At 28.5% G+C, this 18,882-nt stretch overlaps 1 protein-coding gene across 2 annotated transcripts; it reads left to right on the top strand.

Moving 5' to 3' along the window:
• The first annotated feature begins 8,658 nt into the window (after positions 1-8,658).
• Positions 8,659-13,114, top strand: LOC129886815 (very-long-chain aldehyde decarbonylase CER1-like). Of its 2 annotated transcripts, none has more exons than XM_055961677.1 (10): positions 8,659-8,798; positions 8,917-9,143; positions 9,702-9,934; positions 10,380-10,599; positions 10,996-11,371; positions 11,457-11,564; positions 11,958-12,158; positions 12,263-12,361; positions 12,488-12,661; positions 12,756-13,114. In XM_055961677.1, exons 1-10 carry the CDS (start codon positions 8,739-8,741, stop codon positions 12,942-12,944), a joined length of 1,887 nt encoding a protein of 628 aa, XP_055817652.1. In that variant the 5' UTR covers positions 8,659-8,738; the 3' UTR covers positions 12,945-13,114. The 2 variants fall into 2 exon arrangements, with proteins under 2 accessions (XP_055817652.1, XP_055817653.1); XM_055961678.1 differs by having other exon boundaries at positions 11,457-11,568; positions 11,962-12,158.
• Positions 13,115-18,882: the final 5,768 nt, after the last annotated feature.

The raw sequence follows: 18,882 nt of genomic DNA, 5'->3' as shown, positions 1-18,882 counted from the left end.
TATGACTCATACTTGTTCGTATCAATATACAAGCGACATGTATTATGGTTTGTCAAAAGCCAAAATTCAAAAAATATTCCAAAATGATTATAAGTGTCAAAAACACATTATCCCATTTTTTTTGAGTTTCATACCTAAATTATTAGAAGTGTAAGTTCTATATCTAAACTATCACTTATTAGTTTGAGAAATACCTCAGTGGTGTATCTAATACACTCTCTCTACTCTCTTCATTTTTTGAAAAAAACTTGTCACATTGATAAAATATTTTACCTTGACAAAAATTAGATAAACTATTAATATTAGTTAGAATTAAAGATTAAAGTAATCCCCCAAAAAAGATTATTTTTTTTATAAAAGAAATTACTTTTTTTAAAAAAGAAATTATTTTAAAAAAAATAAAATTTGAAATATTTTGCTCACACACTTCACCGCCTCTCCCCCCCCCCCCCCAATCCCCGTACTTTTATTTTTTAAAATTTTTAAAATTTATTTTATAAAATATTTTTAAAAAAAATCCATACTTCACCCCTCCCCCTTCTTCCTAAAAAAATGTTATTATTTTTTTTCAAAAAAATAAATTATACCCACTCCATCTAATTCTCTGCTCTTATTTTATATATATATATATATATATATATATATATATATATATATATATATATATATATATTTTTTTTTTTTCTCGTTTTGTATTAGATATGTACATATATTTTTAGGAAAATATTTTTTCCTACTTGCGTACCAATATAACAGAAATAAAAATTTATTTTAAGAAAAATCTTGCAGCAAGTAAAAAGTATTTTCCTAAAGTCATACATATATATATCTAACAGAAAATAAGAAAAAAAAATGAAAGCGAAAGGTTAGGTAGGATGGGGTAGAACTTTTTAATAAATAAATAAATAAAAATATCTAATTTATTATTGGAGGAGGGGAAGATGAGAATTTTTTTTTAAAAAAAAATTATAAAAGAAATTTAATAAATAAAAATAAAAATAAAACATTGGGGGGGGGGGGTTATTGTGAGAGAAAGTGGTGGAGTGAGGTGAGAAAAATATATATATTTTATTTTATAATTTTTTTTGGGCGGGAGATAGTAATACTTTATTCTTAATTTTAACTAAATCTAATAATTTATTTAATTTTTATTAAGATGGAATGTTTTGTCCATGTGGAGTGTAATGAGAAAAAAAAATTAAATGAAAGAGAGAGTATAGTACACACATCATGATGAGAATAGAATAGAAGAGAGAAATATGTTTCACAAACTAATAAGCGATAGTTTAGGTATAAAATTCATACTCTCAATAGTTTATGTATGAAATTCAAAACAGAGAAATACTTCAGATATATTTTTGACACTTATGTCTTAATCTAATTAAAATTGAACTTAAAAGTTCCAATCAAATCCATACTTATTTAGATTAGATTTGAATTATACTTTCATTACTTCAAAAACCAAATATCCAAACTTGAAATTCTCATATCTAATTCCACGTCCGAACACGCACCCTAAGTACAATATATGCCCCCAGACCTTTTTCTTATATTTGAAAAGCGCTCCAATAATCAAGAGTATACGATGTATGAACGTGGTATCATTTATGAATATTTGAACAATCGATAAGCTTGTGTCTCACTTACCTTAGCTGTTAGGTTTTATACATGGATATATGTCTAATTTTATTGAAGAATGATACGAATCCAACTGAAAGCATCAACGTGCATTTATATCTACAGACAAATATATGCTGGCTTCATAATATCTCTTACTCTACCTTCTTCACTGTCCCTAATAACACAACGACCTCGCATACATCAAGGAGAACGGAGGGACCAGGGACAGTGCCGAATCAAAAATTTCATTAAAAAATCAAATTATAAAAACTAAATATATATATATATATATATATTAAAAAAATGAGACGATTAGATACATAGTATATATAAATATTTATTTTACCCATTTATATCGATATAATTTTTTACCGGAAAAATATTGATTGACACACGTCAAGCCAGAATGCCCCACCGCGAAGGTATTTATACTTATACATCATATATACGTGCAAATTTTAAATATTTAAAAATTATCTCAAATTTTTATATTTTATAAAAAACACCCATAATTTATCTATTCCAACTAATATATTTATCTACCTCCTTCGAAAAAAGTTTGAGTTATAATTTGAGTGACAAGATTGAAGTGACAAAATTGAGTATGCAATTAATGTATTGTTCTTGCCCATATTATTATTTTTTTGATTAATTGTTATCAATTATGTTATAAAATTATTTTTAACGAAATATATTCATTATAAAATGATAATACATATTAAGTATTTTTAATAAATTTTATAACTTATGGATATAAATCATTTTTTTTAAAATAATCAAATATTTTTAAAAAAATTTATGATCAAATACATAATAAAATTTTATCAAAATAATTTGTCAATAATATTTGGGAACATGCGTCAAACGATAGCTATGACTTCTTTGTCCTGAAACCTTTTCTGCTGGTTCTAATTAAATATTCATACATAGGACTTCTTCTCCTGAAACCTTGTCTGGTTCTAAATAAATATTCATACCTGTTAGTTTGCTACTTGTCACTCAATTATAGGATGGAATTAAAGTTGTGACCCTTTTCCCTCGATAATTCAACAAGGACAAGTTATGAATGAATTTTCAAATGCAGAAACAACGAGAAAAAAAAATCTATTCATGTATATGATGATATGAATTGCATGTTATGTGTGTCTATTTTCTCAATAAAATTACAGTTTTGTCTTGCTCCTCATTCGTTCTGTCAAGTGATGGGTCTCCGTAACTTTGTACTTCTGTAACAATCTATTTCATCGTTAAAATATATGTGGTAAAAGTATATAAATTTTATTCATCATAAAATTAGAATCAACTTTTTGATATGCGAGTACATTAGTTGTGAATTAAGGGCGTACTATGCTCCTATCTCAAAGTTAAGTTGAAAGAATTTTTCTGATTTAATTTTGGACTTGAGTTTAAACTAAAGTCAACTTCAAACGACCATATTTCTCAGCCTATAATGAATTAGGTGGCCCATAACCTATCAAATTAATGGTCTATGAGTCTTGTTTTCAACGCCACCAAGTTTGCCTCATTTGAAGTTCAGAGTAAAAAATTATTCTCATTTTACTGGACACTGTCTGTGTTGATTCCGCTGTAGCGGGATTAGGCCGCCAAAGCGGGATTCGACGGGACATAATCAAAAAGTGTCGTATTTTTATTATCTTCGTCTTTTCTTAAGTGCCAAAATAGATAAGGGTTACACTAGAAATCTCCAAAAAGTTACTCTAGTCTTGGAAAAAAGGGAAGAAGAGAATTTTAGCACAAGGAAGGCTACAACCCACGAATTTTAGGCCTGTCTCCATAGTTTCTCCTTCCGAAAGTCAGGGATTGTGCTATAATTCTTATTGTGGGAGTTATGTCTTATTTTTATTTATAAATGGTACTCTTAGATATTCTTGTACCCGTGTTAGACTAGTATCTTTGGGGGTGTTAAAGTGTCATTGTAATAAACCCTAGAGCTTTAAAATTCAATTATGGTGTATTCTTGACTTTTCAAGCTATTATTTTGATATTGGTTAAACTTCCGCATAATATTTTTGCAAGGGTTCTCCTATTTGGGTTTTAGAGTAGGTGTCTGCACGGCCCGGTGGGTTGGGTCGTAACAACTTAAAAGCACCAATATTGTTTGTGGTGTAGTGATGGTACTATTTTTTCTTTAACGAGAAGTCTCGGATTTGAGTCTTTTTGTTGGGAGAGTCACTCCGAATAAGCCCTGCAATACTCGATCCAAATTTAATTGGAGCTCCAATGCGTGCTCCGAACAACGGATGAAAAATAAAAAAAAAACACTTTGTACTTAAAGGTTTGCATATCCCTACATTATTCGTACCTTTGTGAGGTATAAAACTGTTTTCAATAGACTTTTGACTCAATATATAAAAGTATTCTCCATATGAGCATTATTATAGTGAATGGATTTAAGACTTGGTGATGTAGGCAGCGTTAGAATGATGGTCTATCGAAACCTACACATTCAACAGTAATATCTTGTGATTAAGGGTGTTCAAAACGGCTCTAGCTAGTGTCACGGGTTCAAAACAAAATAGGATCAATCGTCACCTGGGTAGCGTCGACTACATATATAAAGCCAATATTTCAAATCAATAAATTTAATTTCAAACGAAATAATTTTACTTTTATTTACTAATTTTATCATTTAAAATACTTTCTCCTCCTTAATTTATATTTTCTATGTGTAAAGGACACACTTCAGCTAAATTTAAGTGTTCAGTTATTTGAGTGTCTATTTTAAAAAAAATTATCAAATTTAAGGAGTTATTTAGATAATTAATTCCCCACCTACCCACCCCTCGCCCCTCAAAAAATAACTCATTTTCTTAAATAATATAATATATAACATTAATTATGAATTTTAGTACATATTTTAACTTCATAAAAAATGATAATACTTTTTTAATCGAAATAGTTAAAAAAAATAAAAACATTTTTTTTTCTTTTTTCCCCTCTTTCCTTTTTTTTCTTTAGTCCGTTTCCCTTTTTCTCTCACTCGTTCTCTTTCCTCCTCCACCCTCCCACCCGACCCCTCTCTCTCCTTCCTTCTTCTCATTTTTTCCCCTTTTCTCTCTCTCTCTCTCTTTCTCTCTCTCTCTCTCTCTCTCTTTCTCTCTTTCTATTTTTCCTTTTTTAAAATAATAATTAATTATTCTAATTTAAATTTAATTTTGGATTGAATCTTATGAAAATGATGATTTTACTATTTTTTAAATTAGATGATCTTTTTATTAAATACATATATAATGCATTTCTAACACAATAAAGAAAATAAATATAAATAATAATTGTAATACATTTTGAATTTAACATATTATACATATTATAAGCATGTTTCAATGCACGTGGTGAATATATAACTAAAATATTTTTAATACAATAATATATTCCGTTAATAATAAAAAAAAAAAAACAATTATATTAGATTTTGAATTCAATATATTATATTACAGGCATGTTTCAATGCACGTGGTGAATATATAACTAAAACATTTTTAATACAATAATATATTTTAGCACCGTTAATAAGAGAAAAAAATTAAAAATAATTATAATATTTTTGTAATTCAATATATTACGCATATTATACGCATGTTTCAATGCGCGTAGTGAATATATAACTAAAATATTTTTAATACAAATATATTATAAGTATTATGTGTGAATTTCAAACATTCCAATACTATTCAAATTAATTTACCTTGTTAGAAATGCATTATATTTGTTGAAATAACAACAATCGAATTTATAACAATGTATAATATTGAATTCGAATTGTAATACATTTTGAATTCAATGTATTATACATATTATGGACATGTTTCAATGCACGTGGTGAATATATTAATAAAATATTTTTTAATACAATAATATATTCCGTTAATAAGAGAAAAAATAATAAAAAATCATAATAGATTTTGAATTCAATATATTATAGGCACATTTCAATGCACGTGGTGAATATATAACTAAAATATTTTTAATACAATAATATATTCTGTTAATAAGAGAAAAAATAAAAAATAACTATAATAGATTTTAAATTCAATATATTATATGCATGTTTCAATTACGTGGTGAATATATAATTAAAATATTCATAATACAATAATATATTTTAGCACCATTAATAAGAGAAAAAATAAGCAATAATTATAATATATTTTGAAATCAATTTACGATACATATTATATGCATCTTTTAATAAATGTGGTAAATATATAATTAAAATATTTTTAAATACAAATATATTATAAGTATTATATGTGAATTTCAAACATTTCAGTACTATTTAAAATTAATTTTAAATTAAAATAATTAATTATTATTTTTTTAAAAAAAGGGAGAAAGAGAAAGAGAAAAGAATAAATAGGAAAAAAGAAGAAGAGAAGCACGCAGAAAGGGGCGGAGAGAGAAGGAGAATAATGGGGTGATTTTAATTATTAATTAAGATAAATATATTATCGATCGTAATAAAAAAAACCTGAATAATTATTAATTTAAAAGAATTCATTTATATAAAAATCCTAAGAAATTCTTCAAGCAGACGGTTTTTTTTTTTAAGAGACATAAATACTCAGTAGATGAAATTTAAAGAGGTTGGAGGATCTTATAATAGAAAAAATGTAGTTGGGACTTGGGTACGTAGAATATGATAACTTGCATTAAATTAAATTAGGAAAACTGGTACTACTACTTGCATCTTCCCTAGTTCCTTCTTTTAGTGATGAAACACAAGCTCCTACGTAGCAGAAATTTTGTTTTCATCAAAAAGACAGAAACTGATTTGGCACATTTATTAATGACGAATTTTAAATAGTCAACAGTATATTATTTGTTGTTAATACTATATTCAATTTATGACAGATTATTATTTATCTTAAAATTAGTTATATTTGAGACGTGAAATAATTTCGTCATAAAAAAATATGTTATTGTAACGACATATTAGAGTTCATGTTTATGACAACATATAAATGTGTAGGAATATATAATTTTTGTAGTGTGAGATCTTTTGGGGATAATGAACATAGTCATACCATGCTAATAGTATTAATATCAGGATCAAACGTTTATCATCATGTCAAAAGTTATAATTAATAATAAAAACATAATTTTATTTTCCTTTTTTTAATTAAACCCATCAAACATATCTTAGTTCGGTAAACTAGCTTTATAATAACATTCACTACAGGGTGCCAACCCTCACTAAATATCAATTTTCCCAACATCTGTTAAACTTTCTTTCAAAAACTTTGACTAATTAAATAGTGAAAACTAATTGAATAGTAAAATTAAAATAGAAATATCAACTCTCTCTCCATTTAATTCTTCGGCCGCTTTTAGTTCGATAAACTTTAAATACTATGGTGCATAGCTCCCTGTACTTGTCCTTTCCTCTTCCACCGCTTGTCCCTCGTCACGCAGAATGAACATCTGAACTTCTCGATCAGGCTCCAACAACTGTCCTTTAAATTGATAAATACTTTCAACTTATATCTCTTACCTCTTCTTTTGGTATGCTTAAAAAAAATAATAGTATTGCTTTTTATATTTAGTAGCAGTAGTAACTTTTTGATTACATATCTCATATTATTTAAGATTTCAAAATTCAAAAACTATTTAAATAAATTATATATATTTTTAGTTTAATAATCACAAGATTCAAAACAAGTAAAATGAAATGGAGGGAGTATTAGAAGTATTTTCCTTTTCATGACCCACAAGAAATAAGACCCTTAATTGTCAATTTGGATTCTTCAATCTTTTTGGTAGAAATTTTAGGAAGAAGGAAAAAATACTAGAATTATATATGTATATAATTATTGTTAATTGTATGTGCTGTACATATTCTTCAAGTTTATTTAGTAGATTGAAACAAGGAACGTTATTATCATTTCCATTCTTCAATCTTTCTTTTTTTTCCATTTAACTAGCTTTCATTGATTATTTGCACAAAAAAAATATAATTAAAGTTTGGCATACCAAATTTTATACATGATCATTGCAATGTTCATTAATCTCTTATTTTCCTTTGCTTTCGGACTTAGAGAGTGTTTTAATTGACTTTTTTTAAAATAGCTTATAAGTTAAAAGTTAAAAATCATATGTCGCTAATATTTAGTTTTTGATATTTAGCTTATTTTTTTACCTTTTCGATCGGCTTAAATTTTTGTCTTTCCAAACATTTTTTTAAATAAATAAAAAACTTAAAAAGCAAAAACTATTTAACACACTTGCAGTAAAGATATGAACTGTGAAACACATTAGTTGGTCTGCCATTACTACTTTCTTCAACAATGCAGAAACAGTCCCCCAGCAATAAACCCTTTTCCCTATGGTAGTTGAGAATAATAAATGTTTTTTCATACCAAAACTTTCCTAAAATAGATGTTTGAATTATTCAATTAAACCCTTTTCCTTTTGGTACTACTCCACACTAAAAATGGATAATCTAAAAATAATTATCGTTATTTTAAAAAATTAAGATATAATTAACTATTCATTTCATTTATTTTTATTTATTCATTTTGAATTTCGCACTTCACTTTAAAAACAATTATTAATATGATATAATTAAATCCCCTTTGGCTACATGTGCTTATCGATCCTAGGGACGCTTTGGGGGTAAAAGGCATTAATTGGACGGATTTTTCCTATTCTATCTGTTTCAATTTATATGACATCGTTTAAATTTTAAAAATCAAACTTTTTACTTTTGATAGTAAATTTAGAGATAAATTCTACATATTTTAGAAACTATGTAAGAAAAATATATTCTTTCGTTCATTTTTACTAGTCACATTTATTTTTCAAGAATCAAACCACATGAATGTTTATCAATATTTTATGATTATTTTTTAAATCATATTAATATGAGAAATATTCCAACTGAATTAGTATTTTTTGTATAATTTTTGATCATCTAAATTTAGAATATTAAATCAATCTAATTTAATTAAATTAAATTAACTCAAACGAAATGTAATAAATAAAAATGAGGAGAGTTTCTATATAAAGAGAGGACTTTAGCTTAAAGAGAGAACAAACTAAGCTGGTAAAAAACAAAAGCTTAGGAGCTTAATTTGGTAGGAAGAAGTACAAAGGCTAGCATGGCTTCTAAACCTGGCATTCTCACTGAATGGCCATGGACTTGGCTTGGAAACTTCAAGGTACTATACTATTTCATATGAGTATCTTTTTACACTTAATTAAATAAACATCATGAAGTTCTTATTATAATAGCTAGCTAATTAATTATATATATTATTCTTTGTTGGAATGATTCAGTACTTGGTATTGGCACCATTTGTGTGTCATAGCACATACACATATTTTATGAGCAAAGATGGAAGGCAGAGGGACATTGTATACATAATCATTTTCCCACTTTTACTCTCGAGAATGATTCACAACCAGATATGGATATCAATATCCCGTTACCGAACTGCAAAGGGTAATAATCGGATCGTTGATAAGAGCATCGAGTTTGATCAAGTTGATAGAGAGAGTAACTGGTAAATGATCTTTTCTGTGTATGTTATTTTTTATTTTTTTTAAATTCCAAGAGAAAGTAAACATTGATGTGATTGGTAAATTGGAAGTCATTTTTTGATGTTTGGTTTAGACAAAAGTTAGTTTTTCTCAAAATTCTCTCACTTCTGGACAGAAGTTGTTTTTCCTGGCAGTGTTTTAACTCTTTAACTTCATAATTCATATTTGATATCACTGGCTCCATTAACAGTTAAACATTACTGTATTATATTATTATTTAGTATTAAATTTATTTTGTTAAAATACTTTCTGATCTTTGCTAATATTATTTTAAATCCTCTTAACATATATTATTTTTTTCAACAAATATTTCACTCGCCAACCAAATACCTAAAAAATACTTTTCAACAAAAAATATTTTCCATATAAAACGACTTAAAATTGATGCTAGTTTTTTGAGACTTGTGCTCGCAAAACTTCAAATATTTTCTAAGTAAAAATGCATGTCAAACACAGCTTCAAAATCTATGACGAAACTGGAGCTAACAGGTTGAGTTTTAAACGTTAAATTGTTTTTGTAGGGATGATCAGATCATACTTAATGGCCTGTTATACTATATTGGATACCTGCTGCTGGAACAAGCTCATCACATGCCTTTTTGGAGGACTGATGGGATCATTATTATTGCGTTGCTTCATTCTGGTCCGGTCGAGTTCCTCTATTATTGGCTTCATAGAGCTCTGCATCATCATTTTCTCTACTCTCGTTATCATTCTCATCATCATTCCTCCATTGCTACTGAGCCCATCACTTGTAAGTTCATTTTCTTAAAATAGGCTCATTCTATTAACAGATAATGGTCAAACCACATTAAAACTATCTCTTTTTTCGCGAGTAATTTCACATCCCAAAACCATCTGTTGTTCTTCTTCTTTTGTTTCCCTGCCTAAACCATCACCATCTGTTAAAATAAACCTCAACTATGAGTTGTTAATTTTGAGTGACGAATCTTTTTTCCTGTTTGAAGTCTGAACGATGATGGTATTTTAGGTAGGAAAAGGGATCAATTAGTAGTCAATGTGTGTTTTAATTAATATATAGATGATGATAGTTTAAGTAAAAAAAGGAAACAACGGATAGTTGAAACGTAAAACTGATAAAAAATGATAGTTCAAATGCATTTTTGACTATTAACTCATTTATTAATTTTATCTATTCGTCTACATACTAATTATTATTTTTGCTGGTATTTTGGCAGCTGTAATTCATCCATTTGCTGAGCATTTATCATATTTCACACTCTTTTCCATACCATTGTTCACAACTGTATTCACTGGGACTGGTTCAATAGCTTCATTTGGTGGTTATGTTACCTATATTGATTTGATGAACAACATGGGTCATTGCAATTTTGAGCTCATTCCTAAGAGGATCTTCTCTATATTTCCCCCTCTCAAGTACTTCATGTATACGCCCTCGTAAGTCTTCTCTATCGCCCTGTTTTTCAATGAGCTAAACAATTTACGCAATTAAATCATCTGGTAAAAATGGTAACTAATCGAAATAAAAGTGCATCTTAAAAGCCAAAACGTTGAATATGCAGAGTCCCCACTTCTGAATAGCAATTATTTACACGCCTAGCTAACTCATTAACTAGGGGGACCATGTAGTACATACATTTTATATCTTAGAAATATAAACGTCAAAGATATATACTCTACACAATGTTTTTAACCAGTTACAAAACATTACTCATTCTTTCTCAATTTATGTGATGGTGTTTGACTTGACATAGAGTTTAAAAAAAAAAATAAAAAATAGTTTAAGATTTGGTTCAATCTTTTGCCACTATGATAAACGTTTTGATGGTTCAGGTACCACTCACTACATCACACTCAATTCAGGACAAATTATTCTCTCTTCATGCCAATGTATGACTATATCTACGATACATTGGACAAGTCATCGGACACATTGTATGAGAAGTCACTTGAAAGAGAAGCTGAAGTGCCTGATGTGGTGCACCTAACACATCTAACAACTCCAGAATCCATTTACCACCTTCGACTAGGATTTGCTTCCTTGGCCTCGAACCCTCATACCTCTAAGTGGTATTTTTGGTTAATGTGGCCCGTCACACTATGGTCAATAATGATTACTTGGATTTATGGTCGTACATTTGTTGTCGAGAGAAATATGTTCAAGAATATCAAATTACAAACTTGGGCTATACCAAAGTATCGCGTACAAGTATGTAATCTATAGTATTATATTCAAGATTGTTTTTATAATTTATGAAAGCGATTATCTGATATGATTCTTGTTTTTGTTGTAGTACTTTATGAAATGGCAAAGAGAGACTATTAACAACTTGATTGAGGAAGCCATCATGGAAGCAGATCAGAAAGGCATAAAAGTTTTGAGCCTTGGACTCTTAAATCAGGCAAGTCCAGAGTATATGTATATGTAAAGGAAACTAATAATGCTCTGTCCTTACTTTATACCTTAGAGAAAATTGCATGATCTCACTTTCATGCTTTGAAATGTTTTCCTTGATCTTATGGTCTATCAGAAACAACCTCTCTAGTCTCTACCTATGCAAAGTAGGGATCAGATTTGCGTATATATTAATTACCTTCTCTATTCCCTACCTGTGCGATTACACTGAGAATGTTGTTGAAAATTGCATGATCTCTTCTTAATATGTGATTTCCTATTTCAATTGCAAAACATCTTTTAGCTATCACAAGTATTGAGTATTAGGGAGAAATAGAATTATTATGAATTCTCCTCTGCACCCTATTAATACTTGTACAAAAATGTAATTACCTTATAGGAAGAGAAGTTGAATAGTAATGGTGAACTTTACCTAAAGAGGCATCCTCAATTGAAAGTGAAGGTGGTTGATGGAAGTAGCCTAGCTGTCGCCGTGGTCCTAAACTCCATTCCTAAAGGAACTTCCCAAGTTGTCCTTCGAGGTCGTTTGTCCAAAGTTGCTAACTCCATTGCCCTTGCCTTATGCCAGGGAGGAATTCAGGTATATATTTGATTATATCATATGAATCTCCTCCATTTTTTTTTTATATTTTCCTTTCTCTCATTCATTATTGTATATAGTAATTTCCTTTTTAATATACACAGGTTGCCACGTTAGATGAAGAAGATTACAAGAGGCTTAATTCAAAGCTTACCCCTGAGGCTGCAACTAACTTGGTCCTGTCGAAATCTTATGTTTCAAAGGTACGTATAAACCAATTAAACAACATCGAAATATACTGTCCTTACTCCTATATCTTGATTATTCATAAGAAAGGAGCAAAAAAAGTTTAGTTGTTGATTGAGGTATTATATATATATATACTGTAGACATGGCTAGTAGGGGATGGATTGAGTGAAGATGAACAATTGAAAGCGCCTAAAGGAACATTATTCATTCCTTATTCACAATTCCCACCAAGGAAAGCTCGCAAGGATTGCTTCTACTTCAACACACCAGCTATGATTACATCTAAACATCTCGAAAATGTAGACTCTTGTGAGGTAATTATTATATAGTAATACTTCATTCATTTCTCTTCAATATTTTCCGATTGTTTTATAATGAAATAACATTATTATACAATATTAATTGCAGAATTGGCTGCCAAGAAGAGTGATGAGTGCATGGCGAATAGCTGGGATTTTGCACGCGTTGGAAGGTTGGAATGAGAATGAGTGTGGTGACATGATGTTTGATATTGACAAAGTATGGAAAGCCAGTCTTGATCATGGTTTTCGCCCGTTAACATTAATGGCTACTTCTACAGATCAATCCAAGAACTAGAAGTATAGATTAATGTCTTTGTTATTAGTATTATATATTATTGGATCAGCCAAATTATTAGTTTGCATTATGTGAAACATTTTCCAGAGTTGTGTATGCGTTATATAATTAATTAAGATGTAATATGAACACAACATATTATTGAACGATGACTTATATGTTACCTATAATCACTTTTTAAAAATTATTATATTTGTATAAGTATTAATGAACTTCAGACAAAGTATATCAAGAGGTGGTCAATGATTTGTTAAATACTTTTTGATAATTTTCCTCAAGTTTTCTTTGAATATGGAAGCAATTTGCACACTGAAAACAATTAAGTATGACACAAATAGTTAGAGTATCACTAATTATATACTAACAGTCAATGTAGGTGGCCACACTTTCTAAACAGTTTTTAATACTAATGAAGTTTCCTAGAGCTGGGAAGGTCACAACTTCTTTGCTTAATTTAGGCATTTCAAGGGTCTTCGAATTGGGAGGGCGAAAAAATGTCTGAAATTGAGAAGTCATTATATATTTGAAGTCATGTTAAATTCACAATTTAGTACTAGAAGTCTAAGTTTGATCTTGTTAAGTTCACAACTTCAACTTCAGTTAAAAATGTTCGAAGGTGGCGTCTGGCAGGCCATACCAAACTTTAGAGAAAAATATCTGATATTTGACTTTTTTAAATCCACAACTTCAGTGAAAATGTCTCAAGTTACTTTTGATAAGTTATACCAAACTTTAGACAAAAACATAAGTTTATCCTTAATTTAAAAGGCCACACTTCAAACAAAATGTCCAAAATTTGTCAAACTTTATAGGCGAATATCTGAAGTTATGTCTCAAAAAAATACATATTTGTGTACTTCTGCCAAAATAAGGTTCAAGCCCACAATTTTAAGTTTTAACAGGCAACCACGGAAGTCTACTGATGACTGACCTACTAGTACTACCCGTGAAAACCGAATAGCCCAACCCTCTGTTTTGTATTATTTAGCTTTTGTTGAGTTTTCAAGAAAATTTTAGTTATAGGTATATTTTATTAAAGGAAAAAAGGGTTAAATATATTTTCAACTTTCATTTATTAGTCCATTTTATTTTTATTGTTAAAATTAAGTTAATCTTACTTCTGCCGTTTGTAAAGTTTGCACGCGTACCCCTAATTTGACGAAATCTCCCAAATTCAATCAAAATTAACTCAATTTTTTAAAAATGACCCACTTTCATTTTAAACTCTAATCTAATCCACACCCAACTTAACTACATGTAACCCAAACAAGTATACCCCTCCCATCTCACCTAAATTAACTACTAACCCCACAAATTCAAATCAATTTCAAGAACCCCAAAAATAAGAAAATGCAATAAAGATCAAAAAAAAAAATCACTTGCTGTGGCAAAAGCCAATATTTGTACTGGCGAGAGATTTTCTCTATGAGGATGAACAGAAGTTGATGTTTCTTTTCTTTTCTTTTCTTTTTAGTATTATTAGATGTTTTATTCTCGTGAAACGAAAAACATGAAAAACAATTCATGTCTTTTATTCTAAAAAATGAAAAACAACAAAAAAAGCAAATTCTCCAATCTTGATGCTATTTGCTGTTTTTTTTTTCAAAAAAAAAAAGGTTGCTTACTATAAAAGACTCAATTTTATAAGCATCTAACCTTTTAAAAAAATTTCTCAAGAAAATGTGATAGAAAAATACGGGTCTTGTTTATGAATATCCAGAGACCAAAGAATGCAATTAATGGAAAATGGTCTCTATAAATATGTATATAATTAGGAATCTGTCTGGCTAATTAATTAAAATTTGAATTAATTTTTTTTCTTTCTAAATGAGCCATGTTTGTCTAGCTGGAGACGGAGAGAGGATAGGTGATGGAAGCAATTTTTTTTTTTAATTTATGAAAGTTTCCTTAGAAAATGGAAATATAATGGAAAGGAGGATTTGGAGGAATGTTTGGTAAAGGTGTGTGTGATAGAGAGGAACGCGTTTGAAGATTTTTTTTTGCCACAGCAAGTGATTTTTTTTTAAAAATCTTTATTAGATTTTCTTATTTTGGGGGTTCTTGGAGATTGATTTGAATTTGTGGGGTTAGTAGTTAATTTAGGTGAGATGGGAGGGGTATATTTGTTTGGGTTACTTGTAGTTGGGTTGGGTGTGGATTAGATTAGGGTTTAAAATGAAAATGAGTCATTTTTTAAAAAATCGGATTAATTTTGATTGAATTTGGGGGATTTTGTTAAATTAGGGTTACGCGTGCAAACTTTACAAACGACATGATAGGATTAACTTAATTTTATCGATAGAGACAAAGTAAACTAATAAACAAAAGTTGGAGATATTTTTGATCTTTTTTCCTTTATTAAATTAATTTTATTAAAAATGTTATGTAACTCTAAATTCAAATATTACTATTTTATATAGTTATTTAATATTAAGAATAATTGCCCTCAAAAAGATACGACAACCTTCAGAATCAAAACACACGAAAAAACGATTCATTCTTGATAATGGCCAACACCACTAAGAAAATATCTCTCTCTCTTTTACTTACGGTCTATAATTTTAGCAATCTTGTACATCATTCAATTAGAATGACTAATCAGCCTTGTAACCTCATTGTCCATGACATAATTAGTCGTTTGTTTTCACATTTCTTGGTCACAAATATAAAAAAATATTAATGTGGTGAAAAAAATATTAAAATTAATAAGAAAAATAATTAAGGATAATTTAGTCAACTTACACCCTATTTAATATTTTTCTCAAAGGGTGTAAAAAAACAAACTTGACGAATAAAAATGGACCGGAGGAATTATTTTTTCAGGTAATATTATTTATTGTAAAGATAAATATCAAAAACACACTTAAATTATCCTCTCTTTTTTTAGTTTCATACATAAACTATTAGAAGTGTGAGTTACATACACTCTCTCTATTTTTTGCAAAAATTTTGCCACATAGATAAAATATTCCACATTGAAAAAAATTAATAAACTACTAATATTAATTAAAAGTTAAAGACTAAAATATTTTTTATCTCCAAAAAAATAATATTTTTTAAAATAATAAAATTTAAATATTTTTTCACTCACTTCACCACCTCCCCCCCCCCCCCCCCAATTACCACCAACAATTCCCGTCCTTTTATTTTTTAAAATGTCTTATATAAATATATTTTTTTAAAAAAATTCTTGCTTCACCCTCTTCCCCCTCCTTCCTAAAAAATGTTATTATTTTTATTTTTTTTAAAAAAATAAAATTATACCCACCCCTCTAACCCTCCGCTCTTAATTTATTTCTATCTTTTTTATATTTTTTCGTTTTGAGTTAGATATGTAAATATATTTTTAGGAATTTTTTTCTACTTGCGTATCAAATATAAAAGAAATAAAAATTTTATTTTAAGAAAAATCTTGCGGCAAGTCAAAAATACTTTCCTAAAATCATATATATATATATATATATTTTAACACAAAATGATTTTTTTTTTGGAAGCATAGGGCTAGGTCAGGCGGGATATAATTTTTTTTTAAAAAAATTAAAATAATATCTAATTTGGGGTGGGGGGGTGGGGGGGATGAAGTAAGAACTTTTTAAAAATATTTTTATAAAATAAATTTAAAAAGTAAAAATAAAACTAAAAAAAATGGGGGTGAGGGATATGGTGAGAGAAAGTGGTGGAACAGGATAATACTTAATATTTAATTTCAACTTCTAATAATTTATTTAATTTTTGTCAAGGTGGAATGTTTTGTCTATGCATAGTGTGATGTGACATTTTTTTTTTGAAAATAAAAGAGAGATTGTAGTACACATATTATGATGAGAGTGGAATAAAAGAGAGATGAGTATTTTTCAAAGTGATAATTTATGTATAATACTCATATTCTCAATAATTTAAGTATGAAATTCAATAAAATAAAATAATTTATTTGTGTTTTTGACACTTTATCTCATTATTGAATGTGCTGTCTTGTTACCTTTATTTTTGATATTAAATTTGCATTGATGAGCATTAACGTTGATATCTTTTATTAACCATTCACCCTCATGCTTCCTTTTATTTTTATATTTTATTTTATCATTATATTAGTATTTCACTTTGTAATATTGTCCAAGAGCAAATATATGTTATCAACACTGATGCAATACTAGAACTTTTAATTTTGCAAGATTTTTATTTTTTACATGTTTGTTTAGCGAGAGGTTTAGTTCCCTCTCATTCGAATTATAATTTTCTTTTAGAGATTTATTGATGAAAGTTTGTGCCTTGGTGATATATGTATTTTGATAAGTTAACTAGCTCCACTTTCAGGACCAAAATTTTCATATGAATTGTTTCGAGATTTAATGTGTTAAATTTCATAAATGATTATATAGGCTTGAGTTTTTTTTTCATTAAAGCCACATAATTATATTTTTTTAAATAGAAAACTTATAAATTTTTCACTTTACTAACACCAAAGTATAAACTTTTCGCTTTAGTAACAAAAAGTCATAATTATCAAAAAATCCAATTTTTCAATGAGTGATAATTTTTACTCTTCATTTTAACACATATCAACTTTTAGTATTCTTAATCTTATAAATACAAACTCAATTTAAAGAAAACCAATCCGTCTTGACCAAAATTTCAAAAAAATATAGTTAATTAACATATATTAAAAAGAGGAAATTTCACAAAACACAATAGTATAGAGTGAAGTTACATAACGCAATGACATTTTTGATAATTACAAATCTTGTCAGAGTTTAAAGCAAGATTCAATGTATTCGATGCATATAGATAGAGGCTGAGCTACAACCTCATTTAAAACCGCCTCTCTCTCGCCTCGCTTCTCTCTTGCTCGTCTCGCTCCGTATCTGTGTTTCACATGTATATTCTTGCTCCATCACACGATTTTGTCCATCTCTTTGTATGACTCACAACTTCCAAAAACCTGAAATGCCCTTCATTAAGACAAGCTAGCTGTCTTCACCTAACAGGGTCCAAATTAAATTTCCCACTCTCACTTTGCTATTTATTCATTCATTTCCTTTTATTAACAAAGCAAGCTTCCTGACCAAGTTCCACTTCTATGAATTTGCTTATACAAAAGATTGTTGTTTGCCATTTAATAACCATTACAATAATGTCAGACATAGCACATATATGTTATGAGTAAATTGGCATGCATGAATAAATTTTGGTTCCAAGAGTAAGTACAATAATTGAACCCCCAAGATTTATTTTGCAAGTTGTTTTTGGTCCTCAACTTTAATGTGGACTAGTGAGACATATCTTTGGTTAAATGTACTGTACGTTTAAGCACACATACAAGTAATGGTACTTAATTAGAGGTGTTAAATGTCAGATTTATCTGAATTTGAGCGGATTAAAATAAATTGAGTTAGTAAATGATTGTCCAAAAGTTACTTAAGTTGAGATGTATTATACTAAAATGTGGATCATAACTTAATTCATCTAATTCTTATAAGCTTTTAACTGATTTTTTTTTAATAATCTTTTAGTACCTATCAAAAATTATTTTCTATTAATGGCAACATGTACCTATCAAATAAAAAATATCTTTTTTAAAAATATTTTGACAAAAACATTTCATGGATCAATTTGCCAGCAAACAACCATCCCAATTTACTATTGACCTTATGTAAATTACTTGTATGATTCAACATGAACAGCAACAAAAGTAAGAAGAAAAGACTTGTTTGGGGACGGGGAGCAGATGAAATGGTGTCCCAAGGGGGAGGGTTGGGTTGGGTATGTGTGGGGGTAGATTTTTTTTTTTTTTAAAATCACAATTTCATTTTCAATGATTATTTTGGGTTCAAATGCCACCTATCCTTATTTAATTCATTATTTTGGGTGAAATATATGCATAATCGAACAATTACACATAAGAGTTCTATAAATAAAACATAATAGAACTTTACAGTAA

Source organism: Solanum dulcamara, chromosome 4 (assembly GCF_947179165.1).
Source record: "Solanum dulcamara chromosome 4, daSolDulc1.2, whole genome shotgun sequence".
Taxonomy (NCBI): Eukaryota; Viridiplantae; Streptophyta; class Magnoliopsida; order Solanales; family Solanaceae; genus Solanum; species Solanum dulcamara.
This window is presented reverse-complemented; position numbering and strand designations above follow the sequence as displayed.

Excerpts from the sequence above, each read along its gene's own strand:
- LOC129886815 (XM_055961677.1), top strand. The coding sequence starts at position 8,739 with ATGGCTTCTAAACCTGGCATTCTCACTGAATGGCCATGGACTTGGCTT. Across the intron at positions 11,565-11,957 it reads GCCTTGGACTCTTAAATCAG|GAAGAGAAGTTGAATAGTAA; the intron begins GCAAGTCCAGAG and ends ATTACCTTATAG. Across the intron at positions 12,662-12,755 it reads AAAATGTAGACTCTTGTGAG|AATTGGCTGCCAAGAAGAGT; the intron begins GTAATTATTATA and ends TATTAATTGCAG.